Source organism: Bufo gargarizans, chromosome 1, assembly GCF_014858855.1.
Source record: "Bufo gargarizans isolate SCDJY-AF-19 chromosome 1, ASM1485885v1, whole genome shotgun sequence".
NCBI classification, from domain to species: Eukaryota; Metazoa; Chordata; class Amphibia; order Anura; family Bufonidae; genus Bufo; species Bufo gargarizans.
The window spans coordinates 673,608,618-673,622,895 of record NC_058080.1 but is presented as its reverse complement, the minus strand read 5'-3'; the positions used below and the strand labels follow the sequence as shown (position 1 = coordinate 673,622,895).

General features: G+C 41.4%; 1 protein-coding gene across 5 annotated transcripts in view; it reads left to right on the top strand.

Moving 5' to 3' along the window:
- The window catches only part of PIK3R1 (phosphoinositide-3-kinase regulatory subunit 1), a 53,037-nt gene extending 41,741 nt beyond the window's left edge, over positions 1–11,296 (top strand). For 3 of the 5 annotated variants that reach the window (XM_044276127.1, XM_044276128.1, XM_044276129.1), the window contains exons 7-15: positions 4,261–4,366; positions 4,860–4,958; positions 5,065–5,245; positions 5,340–5,465; positions 5,589–5,731; positions 5,958–6,134; positions 6,249–6,317; positions 6,923–7,090; positions 7,193–11,296. In XM_044276127.1, the coding sequence (XP_044132062.1) occupies positions 4,261–4,366; positions 4,860–4,958; positions 5,065–5,245; positions 5,340–5,465; positions 5,589–5,731; positions 5,958–6,134; positions 6,249–6,317; positions 6,923–7,090; positions 7,193–7,382 (1,259 nt within the window). In that variant the 3' untranslated portion in view covers positions 7,383–11,296. Of the gene's footprint in view, positions 1–2,208; positions 2,505–3,586; positions 3,708–4,260; positions 4,367–4,859; positions 4,959–5,064; positions 5,246–5,339; positions 5,466–5,588; positions 5,732–5,957; positions 6,135–6,248; positions 6,318–6,922; positions 7,091–7,192 lie in introns of those variants that run through there. The other 2 variants (XM_044276131.1, XM_044276130.1) reach the window with 2 other exon arrangements.
- Positions 11,297–14,278: the final 2,982 nt, after the last annotated feature.

Here is a 14,278-nt window from a genome sequence, read left to right as displayed (position 1 = left end):
TGCACACAAAACTAAGGCAGTGTGCATGAGGCCTAGGACTAATGTGTTCCATGGCTGTGTCTGCGTTTTGTGTTCCCTTGCATAACTTTTTTTTTTTTTTTTCAAAAACGGAATTGATCCAATCAGAGGGAAGTTAAAAAAAAAAAAAAAAAAGAAATGCAGAAGGAAACCTAGACAATCGCATAGAGTCCTGTAGATAAACCTGTGATAATGTACATCCTGGGTGTACCACAGGCAGCACATACCAGAGGGCTCCTCACATTGACACGCATGTCCTACGTGGATAAAGACCCTTCTGCCCTGGCGTGATCTGTGGTGCAGACAGCTCTCCTGGGATATAGTTCAGGCTCTGCGTTTTTTTGGAGACCCTGGCGTGCCTCGAATTCTGTCTTGTCGGAAACTTTGTGTCGAGGCGTGTCCGTTTATAGTCGTGCTGTTTGATAACACGGTCGTGTTGTGCCTGCATACTTGAGGGCAGTCAGCAGATGCACTTATATATTCTTAGTCCATATCATTTACATCTATATTTGAGCTGTAAACCAAGGCCTGTCTGTACATAGTTTCTGTGTCGACCTGAAACGCGCTGTACCACAGGGTAAAGCATCTATACATCTGTCCTTGAGTGCACTTTCCCTGAGCAGAGGTTGGCAAGCAGCTCTCCTCTTTTATTCAAGTACTTGTTGCAGAAGTCACTAGACGCTTTCCTTCGCCTTCACGCAATCGTGTTTGTTTTTTTTGCCCAGTCTTTGTCTTCTCTTCTACCATCAATACGAAGGCCTTATTAATTTGGTAGAATAATAATTTAAAAAAATTCTATGGCGCCAACATGATCTGCAGCGCTTTACAATTTAGAGGGAACATGTACAAAAAAATTTAAGTGGACGTTACAGATTGAAAAGTCAATAATTCAGACAATAGGAGTGAGGGCCGTGTTTGTGAGAGCTTACAGTTCTTTAGAAGTTCTTCTTTCTATGCCACCCCCTGATGTTTCTTAATGTTTAGCAGATGTTTTATTAATGCCATTATTTCAACTGCAGTTACAAATTTCAGCATTGCCAGCTTTAATGGGCCATCTTTGCTTTGACCACCAGAGGGAGCCCTCTGACAAGTTTTATTCTGTGAAGTCTTTGTTCTCTCTGGCAAGATGTGAAATTCTTCCCTTAGTGCAGCTCGAGACTCCATGATAAAGACTAGAGCGCTTTGTCAGACACTGCTTTAGAAAATAACGTATCTTTTTTTTAAAAGTAATTCTTTTGGCGTAATTTAAAGTGTAATTATGTTTTTATAGAAGAGGACGGGTGAGATTGGTCACCGCCACATACTGTTTTCCGTCTTATGGATTCCATGCATTGATGAGGATACATCCGTTGCTTCTGTAGGTCTGTGACGTGTCGTAACTGGGTTTAGCGTAGACTGTTCTTGGCATTGTGCTCCTGCACGCGGTTCAGTCAGGCCATCTGCTGGCGTGCAGCTCTGCCACAGAACGGGATAATCCTTGCACATGGCGATAGGAACTGCAGCTTAAACTTGGTAGCATTTGCCTTTCGTCACGAGTTGTTACATGAGCCGAAATCTGCAGCATGCACAGATTGGCTGACATGTGATAGGGGAATACGTGCAGGTCAATGCACACTTATCCTCCTGCAGTAAACCGATTAGTCACGGAGCTTCTGTGACACAGGAATGGCTGTCTTGCAGGGCGCTGACCTACGCCAGCAGTGCATGGGTTAAACAGCTGGCGGCGGGGGGATGTGTATGGACATGTCAGCCTGTCTTGGAGGTACTTTTTGGTAGTCTAGTTCCCTTGCACTTTTTTTTTTTTCCGTCTATGCTGAACCACTTCCTGAATGTGGCGGCTGTCAGAGATCAAGTCTGCTACCCTGTACTTGTGCAGTCAGTGACGGGGGCTATTTTTAAGCCTCCACACAATGGTAGTCTCAGTTACTGAGCTAAAACCAGTGCGCTGCCTGCATCCAGCCACTTGTTAGCTGATGACAGCTTCCTCGCTGATTGACAGCCTCTTCTATACCCTCCTCCCCCCCCTCTCCTCCCCAAATCCCTAGCTCAGCAAATATTTGAACCTGCTTGAGTTAATCATGAAACTGAGATCTTTATCTCAGAGAGACGTGCAAGCCAGAGACTCGTCCCCTCTCCCCTCCTCCGAGTGCTGCACTGAAATCGCCTTCACTTTTTAATCATTAACTGGAAACGAAGGACTAGATTCCACCGCACTGGCTCTGTGGTCTGATTTCTGAGCAGAGAGTGGCGACTCGGGGAGCTGGCGCTGACACTTCTTCGCCCCATGGGATATTAAGGACTTGACCTTTTCTTCAGCGACAAGAATTGGGATTATCTGTAGCACTTTTTATTTTGTCCTGGAAATTGCTTGATTTGGATTTTCTTCTTGGATTTTTATATATTATATTTTTTTTTTCTTTTTTTTATGTTTATTTTTTGGGATTGGTACTTTTTGTCAAAGCCGAGGAAAATGCATGATATTCTAAGTAAGTACGTTGCATCGGGTTCTTGACTGCCGTCCTTTTGTGTGCTCTCTTTCGTGTATCGGTGCATGCGCTTTTTGGATAGGGTCTTCTCTCGTGGTTGTTAGAGAGAGGTGGTGGAAAGGGTTAAGTGACAGTCACGCTCTGCCTCCGTCCATCACGTACCTGTCTCTTCCCTAACCTGTGCTGCTTCACCTAGACATTCCCAGCAAGCTAGACTGGTTTGGCATGTACGCTCGCCTGCTCTTGTATGTGTGACAATCTTTTAACACTTTCTAGAAAGTGACTGTAGTGAAGCACACGTCTTCTCGAGGAGATCTTGAGAAAATCCCAAGAATCCTGGTATCTCTGAAGCTTTGCAGGCTATAAGAATACAGAAAGCATCCACATCCTTTATTATACGTGCAGATGTAGTGCTTTAGTTTTATGCAAAAAGTATGTTTTATAGGAGCGTGTTGACGTTTCCAGTTTTCCGAACTTAAGTTGTAACTTGAAAAATAAAATTTTTGAGGTAATGGGTCCTGTTTGCAGTAGGGTCACCTAGAAATTGTCATCCTACTTGCTAGTTGGATTAGTAATATTGAATATATTGCATGCCCTGTGCTCCCATCAAAGCTGCTGCCTTTGTCTTGCGGGGTCGGCTGTTCAGTGCCTGTTCTGAGCCTCGTTGCCTGTGTGCAGCTGGGACGTTGCTGGACGGTCATGTGCCGGCACTGTAGAGAAGAAAGGAAAGTGTCAATGGTACGTGCCGCATGAGATCAGCTCATCAGGCTGCCAGCCACGGACCGTACCATTTCACACGGTCGTAAAATGGGAATTACGTTGTGCAAGTAACGTTATCAGATGCAGCAGGCAACAAAAAAAAAAAACTTATTACGTGATTTTTTTTATTTTTTTTTATGACACTTGTCAAATGCAAACCTTCCCTCTGTGCACAATCTTGTTGTAAGGTTGGTGCGAGAGACAGGAGTGGCCCATCAGTAGTGGTACGTTGGATTGGACGGCTCTGATGATGATGTAATAGGTTTCTGTGCAGCCCCTTAAAGGTTTTAAATGAATTCCAAGACACCATTTCCACGGAGGGCTTAGTGGTTATTACAATGTGCAACGCTATGTGGAGCCTAGAGGAAGGGGTCCCACAATGTGACAAGTCTGAGCCATATTTCGGGGGCGACTTGATGTTTTATATAGAGATGGATGCTCCAGGTAATTTCCCCTGCCTGTGCGGCTGTAGACCTGCTTTACATTTGCCGTCTCCTCCTCTATACACGTCTTTGTTATATACAGCTCTGCACTTTTTTTCCCCCTCTGCGCTGGCTCTCTTTTGTTAGCAGTCAGTGTAGTTCTGTGCAGTGATCTCCAGCGCAGCCTATTGTTCCCTGCACTCACTATAGAGGCATGGGCTTTAGGGGTTAAATCCAGTGCTTTTTGTTGCGTTCAGCTGCTGTGATGATACTGAGACAGATTAAAATGTCGTCTTTTATGCAGAGATTAGTGCCTGGTGTATCTGGGTCACAGATTGGTGCTTTTAGCAGTTTGACTTGGTGGAGTGATTGATGTTTGAGCACGTTATTTTTGTGGGTGTTTTTTTTTTTCCCCCTCTTTTGTTCAGAAAGTACTAGTTTGAGCCCCCATGTTGTCACCTGCTTTGCAATTCAATGAAGGCAGGTTCCGCCTAGCAACGCGTTACAGTTTCTTGCTTTTATTTTCGTCATTGGATGACCCCATTTCATTAACGTTTTTTTTTTTTTTCCTCCAGCACTGCCTCCAAAACCTCCCAAATCCACCACTGCTGTAACCAACAACGGTACTAATCACAGTATGTCTCTGCAAGATGCTGAATGGTACTGGGGCGATATCTCAAGGTAATGCCAATTCCTTTGTTTTCTGCCTGATTGTATCAGCTGTGATGTATATGTGTGTGTGTATATGCATATATACACATACATACTTGTTGGGAGATTAAAGGAGGTGCAGATGTTGCTACTATAAGAAATATACATGGTGATTGCTGTGGACATGTGTAGACCATGAGCGATGGATGGACTTACTCAGAAATAATGTAAATATAGAACTTTCTGTTCAGCCACTCTGGATGCCATGCAACACCCACTTATGGGTTAAGTGTCAGGGTACTTGAGTGCCTCAAGCTCCGAATGCCTCAGGACCAAGTGAATATTTAAAAATAGTTGTCTTCTTGTGGTGTATTGGGCAGCAAATGGCAATATCCTATTGCAACAACCCTGACCCCGTCTAGACATGAGGCTAGCTTTACAGTACTGTTGTATGACATCATTGATTACTGACCCAGTGGCTTTTTTTCCCCAAAATATTAATTTTTATGTTGTTTTGCTTCAGGGAGGAAGTAAACGAGAAACTTCGTGATACCACTGATGGTACCTTCTTGGTACGAGATGCATCTACAAAAATGCATGGGGACTACACACTTACACTAAGGTGAGGAGGATGTTACATGTGGTGTCTCTGATGGCACCAGTTGTAGTTCTTGTGCAAGTCTTTACCGTGCGTATACTAAAGACTTTTATCATTTCCTTTCTTCCAGGAAAGGGGGAAATAACAAACTCATTAAAATATTTCATCGAGATGGAAAATATGGTTTCTCTGACCCATTAACTTTCAACTCTGTGGTCGAGCTGATCATCCACTACCGGAATGAGTCTTTGGCCCAGTACAATCCAAAACTAGATGTTAAGCTCTTGTATCCAGTATCCAGGTTCCAACAGGTAAACGTAACTTCTGATCTTCCACTAGATGGAGCGGTCAGCAATAGAAGAGCACAGAGGAGTCACCAATGTCCCTCTCCTTTTATTTTTAAAGGATCAAGTAGTGAAAGAAGACAGCATTGAAGCTGTTGGAAAGAAGTTGCACGAGTATAATCTCCAGTTCCAAGAAAAGAACCAGGAGTATGATAGATTGTATGAAGATTATACCAGGACTTCTCAGGTAAGTCTTCAAATGTCCCAGAATCTTGTTTCATGGCCATGTTACTTTGCTTACATCATCATGAAGTATCCAGTGGTGGTGTGTTAGATTTCCAGGATTTAAACAAATCCTCTTGGTTTGCAGGAAATCCAAATGAAAAGAACAGCCATTGAAGCTTTTAATGAAACCATTAAGATCTTTGAAGAGCAATGTCAAACCCAGGAGAAGTATAGTAAGGAGTACATCGAGAAGTTCAGGCGGGAAGGAAACGAGAAGGAAATACAGAGGTATGTGTGTGTTGGACAGCTGACGTGTGAGGGTAAAAGTTTAGGCTTAACCAAAAAGAAATGTATGCAATTCTGATGATGTTACCTACAAGAGTTTTCTCAAGACCAGTAAAGAAGTGGGAGCAGGAATGGGCAATTTTCTTTTATAGCAGTGAGCATTGACTCTCACTCTGTTTACCATATCAGTAAACCAATTGTTTTTTGTTTTTGTTTTTTTTAAATCTAGAATTCTTCATAACTATGAAAAATTAAAATCTCGAATCAGCGAGATCGTTGACAGTAAACGAAGGTTGGAAGAAGACCTCAAGAAGCAGGCTGCTGAATACCGGGAGATTGACAAACGTATGAATAGTATTAAACCGGATTTGATACAGCTGAGGAAGACCAGAGATCAGTACTTACTGTAAGTCCTGCTCCACCTTCATCTCATCATGAGAACCTTTGCCTGTCTGCTTGCTTAGAATATGACCTCTTGCCTCTTAACTAACTTTTTTCCCCCTCTTTCTTCATACACTAGGTGGTTGACACAAAAAGGAGTAAGACAGAAGAAGTTGAACGAGTGGCTGGGCACAGAGAACACAGAAGAGTAAGTTTTATTAGATTTGTTGCTGTAATTTGGGACTTTAACTTTATTGGACCTGGACATGTCCAATATGCATTACCAGCTGGCACTATGGGAAGAGTATTACCGTAGTATCTGTTCTAAATGGGCATTCTGGCGACCAAACAAGTGCCATGGATAGCTTGTATGGATTAACATCACGTCAAGGTTACATTAAGTCATGCACCTTCTGGTTTTCATGGCTGAAGATCACACTATGCAAATCCTCTTTATAGCTTTAACGGGGTCGAAATACACTTAATACGGGGGTTTAAAATACCCCTTTTAGCAGGTGAAGTGTTAGGACACCCTGAGGGCAGGCCAAAGAGATAAAGCACAGCACTTCACAGTCTCTGTAGATGAATGATAAGAAACCTGTGGCTTAGTCTAGCTGCTTAGCCACAGCATTTCATTGCACAATAGCTGGGCTGCTATGTTTGCGACCCAGGGTCTTGTGCTTCATTACTCATGCTGAAGATGATATCCACTTTCTGATCTCATGAACTCTGCTATATGTGATGTTTGTAGATCTAAGTGACCACTACTGTCCACTCTAAATTAAATGCGTTGTGTTCTTTCCCACTTTCTAGTCAGTACTCTACAGTGGAAGATGAGGATTTACCTCACCACGATGAAAGGACGTGGAATGTAGGGAATATTAACAGAATTCAAGCCGAGAGCCTGTTACGTGGAAAGCGAGATGGAACATTCCTTGTACGGGAGAGCAGCAAGCAAGGGTGCTACGCCTGCTCTGTAGTGTATGTATCACTTTACTGTACAGACTCTATACCATTCAGTGCCCTTCAGAAATGTTTAGACTGGAATATTCATGGCTGAAATTTTTTTGTAATCTATTGCAGAGCGGATGGTGAGGTGAAGCACTGCGTCATCAACAAAACCCTTACCGGCTATGGATTTGCAGAACCATACAACTTATATAGCTCTCTGAAAGAACTGGTGCTACATTACCAACACACGTCACTTGTACAGCACAATGACTCTCTCAACGTCACACTAGCATACCCAGTATACGCACAGCAGAGGCGATGAGCACCTAAAAAACTCTGGAGTCTATTCTCGCGTCGACAAAGTTGATGCCAGTTTCGGCAAGGAAAATAAAAAATCCTAAAGCTCCCTCGTCCGCCTACTTCACAAGATTGAGCTGCAGTATCAAAGCTACCTTCAGATGAGACAAGAGCTTTCTTTCGCCATGGAAGCAGGAGATGAGTGTTAAGCTGTGAATGTATGTTTCTAAGCTAATGTGCTTGCTTTGTAAGATCAAGAAGCACAGCAACAGAAAGATATGCTATTATAAGCCTATCTCCCGGCCTGCAGGTACTTCGAGGCCTTCACCATGGTGCTTGTTTACGTTCTATTGAAGCTTTACCAGCTTGAATGTTGGTCACCGCAGATCCAAGAAGCCAAGGTGTCTTTTTGCTAGAACAGTACTGTTGTTTTCTTCAATTTTTTTTATTTTTTTTTCGTGAGGGGGAAAATAGTTTCCAGGACAACCTTTCAAGGACCAGTGACATATTGCTAAGTGGATCTACCCACACAGCCTTGTGGATTGTCTCACTTTCCAGAAAAAAAATGTAGCAGAACGGCACTTAGGGAGAAATTTGGCTAAATGGAACCTTTATGAATTTGCTTCAACCCTAGCAAAGTGCCAGGAAGTGTTTTATTAAGACTTTATCATGAAAAGAAACGAATTCTGTTAAGAGAACCTATTTAATATGGACGATGACAGGATGGGAACTGATAAACAGTATATATATATAAATATATATGTACATAGCAATGAGGACAAGCTCTCAAAAAGAAAACTATCAATACCAAACTGTCTTTTTATTTTGCTGACTGCTGAATCCTTAATGCTATGCAACATCCGTTTTCTTTAAAGCTGTTTGTTTTTTTTTTGTTTTTTTTTATACGTACCAATAACATACCTTTTCTGTCCATGAAATGTTACCTTTTTTTTTTGTTTGTTCTTTTGTGTTTGATATGTGCAGTACGTTTGGGGTAGAAGCGGGCGGTAATAGCCGAGGTGAAGAGAATCACGGGAATTTAAAGAGCTATTTTACCATAAACCTTGTATAGAGTAACTTGGCTTTATGCCCAAGATTAAAGAAGAGACTTAATTCAAAATTCATTACATATATTTGATTAATGCATTGTTGGGCAGTGCCTAATGAGCTTCAAAGCTGCTTTTTCTTTTTTTTTTCTTTTTTAAGAAAACAAAGAAAATAAAACCTTTAAAAGATATATAAATATATAAACCTAATAAATCAGAGTTTTGACAGTGTTTTATTATGGTTTGTTTCTGATTATGGTACTTGGCGATATGCTTTTTGGGCCTTCTTGCCCTCTGTCCTTACAAAACCCCATCATTTCAATTGTGTAGCATGCTAAACCCTGCCATCAGCAACTTCACTGCATTGGTTGCAGAAGAAACTTTTTTAAAACGTGCAAATGAATTTTGGTCAGAATCTGGCTTTTGGGGGGGGGTGGGAGGGACAAGCCATTTTTCTTTACTTTTTGCCCAGTACTTGTCCCTGTATGTAAATTTTTTGCCCTCCAAAGGTCTTTAATTGGAAAGATTGCAGATGAGCATGGAATACTGTGGGATACAAACGTCATCGATGTACCTTTTTTTTATTTTATTTTCTTGGCACTTTCGCCACTGCTCTTTCACAGGTCAGTTGTTCTAAGTGTATCCTGACTATTGGCTCTGGGAAGCAGTGACACGTGTACTTGCTTGAGTTTTGTATTCTATAGTATTTTCAGTTTGCCTGCCTTGTAGCATTTGCTGACATTATCCAGTCGCCTATGTGATTACTTTACTTTAGTCCCTGTACATTGCTTTACCATTTAGACCAGGATGAATTGTGCTTGGTATTCTTCATCCAAGTTTGTTGAGCTGTTGGCCATCTCCAGCTTCAAAGTACTTGGGAGTCCCAAGACTTGTGAGATGCGTTTTATTGACTACAGTACATGACATATTCTGAATACCAAACTATACTTCTAGCGGGTCTGCAGTTTTCCAGACTCCATTTTAGCGAACTTTTTTTGGGCTTCAGTAAATGTTATCTATTGTTAAAGGTTCTCTTCATCCAATTTTAACCTATAGACTTTCTGGAAATCATGCAGCCCAGAAATTATGTTTTGATAAGTTGTTCCATAGCTATGAACTATTTGGTACTTGGATTATACACCTTTGGATAATTTAAGGTTATAAGATTATAATTTTTTTGTATGCCGTTTCGTTTTCTCCTTTAAGACGCCGGGAAAAGCATGCTCGACTTGACTTCCCGATTTTAAGCCATAACTTTCTTTCCCCGTAACTTGTAGGTTATTTTACTCTCTCATGCCAGGTGAATGGTAGAGGTGTTCTTAAGATAGAATTAATAAGTTTATGAATTGCACATGCACTCTACAGCTGATTCAAGGTACACCATGCAGATTTCTGAAGCACAAATTTATTCAAGTTTCAACGAGAAAAATGTAAATTTTGTGTATATTGTGTTTGAGTAAGGGTGACAGGGAGCCAAAGGCTGAATTGGGTCGTCCAGGTTTAAAAAGAGCATTTGCTTTGTTTTCCCAGTGACCTGTACCATTCCTGTCCATGGGCCATGTCTGGTTTTGCAGCTCATTCCTATCCAGTTGAATAGGGCAGAGCTGCAATACCAGCCGAAGCCTGTGGATAGGAGTGGTACTGTTTCTGGGGGGGGGGGGAAGGACAACATGAGTATCCTTTAGTAGGAATGGCCTGCAGGGCCGCTAAATCTACAATACAAGTTGATGCAAAAGGAAAAAGGGTTTCTTTAATTTAGTTTTTTTTAAGTTTAAGGAATACATATGTAAATATAAGCCCTTGATCCAGAATACAAACCCGTTGTTGACTGTTCTGTTGATGCATTTATAAGTATAGAGCAGGATTTCTAGAAGACAACTTGTATCATTGCTTTGGTGGTCCTCTTCTTTCTACAGACAAACTTCAGCACTCTAGACAGCGTTGAACTATGCTCAATATGGTGCTCAGCTAAAAGGTGCTGGCCACATCTAAAACAATTATTGGAGTGCCAAAGCCTACCTGTCCCTACTGTGGAAGGTCATTTTTGAAACCAATAATTCTATCCTCTATGTGGAGAGACAACCTTGACAGTGTCAGAACTTAAGATATCTGAATAAACTCAATACAAAGCCATTGTACTCTCTGTCTGGCCATACGTTTCCAAGTGGCTGGCCTCATGAAAATGCCTTTATGGAACTCAATAGTAACTCTGATATCTTCAGTTTTGGTGAGTTGCCGAAACATTCGCATATATATATATATATATATATATATATATATATATATATATATAGAGTATATATTTGTGAATGTTGTTGTAGTTGCTCCTTTAGGTTTAGTTTACATAGAGCTAGAATTGTTGAAGTCTCCAGTCATTTCCAGTCTCGACGGTTTGCTATCCATATATGTAGGCTTGGTCATGCATGGTTGTCTCTTTTTGGATCCTGTTCAGGATTTGTTTAGAAATGGGCAGCATTGTGCTCATTGCCTAGCAGAGGCGAAACATGCCAAATTTTATATCCTTAAATAAACAGCTTAATGCATCGATATTTACGACTCGCTGCGTCGATTTCAGTTCATAGTATTTGTCACTATATGACTGCATTAGCTGCCCAATGTGCTGCTATTTTTTTATTCCTTTTTCAAACAACATTATGTTCAATGTTTCTACAACATTAAAAAATGACTTTGCTAAACATCATTAATTCTTTGGTCTTTTGTTGGGGGAGGAAAGGATGGTTAGTGGTTCTTTTGCCTTTACAAGGCAATTAATAAAGTTGTGCCTCTGAAACTTTGAGCTATAGCTTTGATAAAGCTCTGTGTCTTGTTTTAAGTTGCTTTAAAACATTGTATTAGACCTTCAAACAAAATAAAGATTGTTTTTGAAAACTAATGTCTGTGCGAGCGACTTCTTCCTGCTGGTTAAAATGTATTGCAAAATGGTTAATAGTGTAGAAAATTTGCATTTGATCCTATATAACAGGACTTCCCAACATGGCAGTCTGGAGCCTGCATGTGTCCATGATGCTGTTTTGTGTCTCCTTCCCCCTTCCATATTCAAGGTCTCCCCTCTGATGTTCCAATGAGGAAAAAATGAGGTGTAGATGTAGCTGCTTATATGAGCTTCTCTCTATATGGAAGCTGCAAAATGTTCTGCTTATGTAACTTTCTTTAAAGAGGTTGTTTATCCCTGGGGGCCTTTCAAGCAGACCCCCTAGCATGGTTGGACCCACGATCGGAATCATACTCCAACTGATCCCTGCTTCTGGGTTTCGTCTACTTCGCTTTGCTGCCACTGCTGCAGATCGCCAGATCTCCCCGCATCAGCATCCAGTTTGATGCAGGTCTTGTGGCCACTGTAGTCATTGACTTGCCACTGGCTGACATAATGCATGGAGGACATGTCGCTGCACTGGCAACATGACACGCTTCAAACCAGATGTTGACGCAGGGAGATTAGTGAGGTAAAGGAGCTGAAACCCAGTGACAGGGTTCAGGTAAGTATGATCACCTCTGCAGCTCTGGCCATGCTTGCGGGCTGCCCAAAAGGCCCCCAGGTATATATAAGCTCTTTAGGGTACATTGTAAGTAGGTGGCTGCTAGACGACCTTGCTCTGGCAAATCCAAATGAGAGATTAGAGGACACTCCTTTTCCTATAAGTCCTAGAAATGGCGTCCCCACATGTCGGACATTGATGGCATATACTGGTCTGTGTGAATAAGTTATTACGGTGTATTATGTTCCTGGAAAACGTAAAATCTGAAAATGTGGCCTATGGATAAAAAAAAAAAGTTGTGTGCTGTCTGCGTTAAAAGGAACAATCCCTGAAATACTCATCCACTGATACACCTGAGGGGATGGAGTGTATCCTCATAACCTCATTTGTGGAGTCGTGCACCTACCACTCAGGCCCAGCCATTAGGCATAACATAGTGTATTAGTTCTGCATGCATGTTTCTTTTAAGCAACAACAGCAAGGTATAGAAGTTCTGGTAACTAAACAAACCATGGGATTACAGACAAATTATTCACATACGACCACTTTTTTCACACTGGCGTTTTGGCTTTTTGTGAGATCCGTTCAGGGCTCTCACAAGCGGTCCGAAACGGATCAGTTTGGCCCTAATGCATTCTGAATGGAAAAGGATCCTCTTAGTTTGCCTCCGTTCAGTCTCCAGTCCACTTTGGAGGCAGACACCAAAACGCAGCTTGCAGTGTTTTGGTGTCCGTCTGACGAAACTGAGCCAAATGGATCCGTTCTGACACACAATCTAAGTCAATGGGGACGGATCCCTTTTCTATGACACAATCTGGCACAATAGAAAACGGATCTGTCCTCCATTAACTTTCAATGGTGTTCAAGACAGATCCGTCTTGGCTATGTTAAAGATAATACAAACTGATCCGTTTGTGAAGGGATGCAGATGGTTGTATTATCTGAATGGATCCGTCTATGCAGATCCATGACGGATCCGCACCAAACGCGAGTGTGAAAGTAGCCTAAGTGATGCCACTTGGTCATTTAGCTGGATCAAGTGACCTAATCCAGACCCTAAAAATGTCCAAAACTCGCTTATGAGAAGCTTTGTTGATAAATTGTGGTTGTGATGAGAGAGAACCAAAAAGAATGAACTAAACCTGGTAAAGCATTGTCTTATGTGAAGATACCACCCAGTCTTAATGGGCAAAGAATCTCAACTCTTCACCCATATTGACACTGTCCGATTTCCCAAAAGGCGTCAGTTTTCTTTCCTACTCCTTACAGAATGGGAGACCAAGTTTCTGCAGTGATTTAAGCCTCATTCCCTTGTCCGTCCCTAAAAAAGAAAAAGAAAGGGGTTTAACAGAATGTGGATTCTTGTTTTCTGTTCACAACTCTAATGTAAATTTTTGTAAAGACGTGAAGAGTCCTATGAAATATAACGTATTCCTATACATACTGGTTGAGGTAAATACAATGCTGGCTTCTTTGTTCTTTCCCTTCTTGACAAATAAGACTTTAAATTAGATTACTTTGAGTAAATGCTGCAATTTTCTTTGCACTAGTTATGATGAATCTCCCCCACTATTTTAAAGGGCAATGAACACCTTTTGACATGTAAAAGTAATTTAGCGGTTGCTTTTGAATTTAAGAATTTAATTGTTTTTTCAAACCACCTAATATCCAATGATATCCAGCAACTTGCTACTATTTTTAGACTTCTCATGTCAACATGCCCCTCAACGTAATGCATGCTGGATGTGAGATCTGTGTGTCCAGGATGCTGTCATTTTCACTAGCTCTCCTAGATCAGCACAGCTCCATTTTGTCCTTTATAGCTCCTGAGAGATCTATTCTCCTTTGTGCTGACAGTCACTGATGCTCATGAATCTGATTCCCATTATACCCAAATCATTTGCTATGGCTGGTCTTTTTCTCTACACTTGTAAACGCTGTTACTCCTATTCCTCCTCCAGCACACTGCATTTTGTGTGCTTTCCTCTGTATCTACAGCCGATGTAATCTAATTGCCTTGATACTTTGGATGCCACCCCACCCCCCCCACCCCCCTGCTGCTATTTGTGGGGCCAGATTCGCAAATCGAGAGTCCTTAAACCCACAGTAAAATTGGAAGACACTTCCAAAATCTGGTCTTACAGTTTGAGAAGAGAAGTGGAGAGCAAAGACACAAAGAAAGAAGTACACTTTTGGATCTGTGTTAGATGGTTTATCCCCATAAAGAGTGGGTGACTGCTGCATGTAAAAGCATCTGAATGAGAGGGGAATGATCAAAAGCGAAACATTAGTACCCAATCATTGCCCTTTATTTTGGCCCATTCAGAAAAATGGTAGGAAATCTTTAATGAAAAAGATTTCAAATGTGTTTTTTTGTT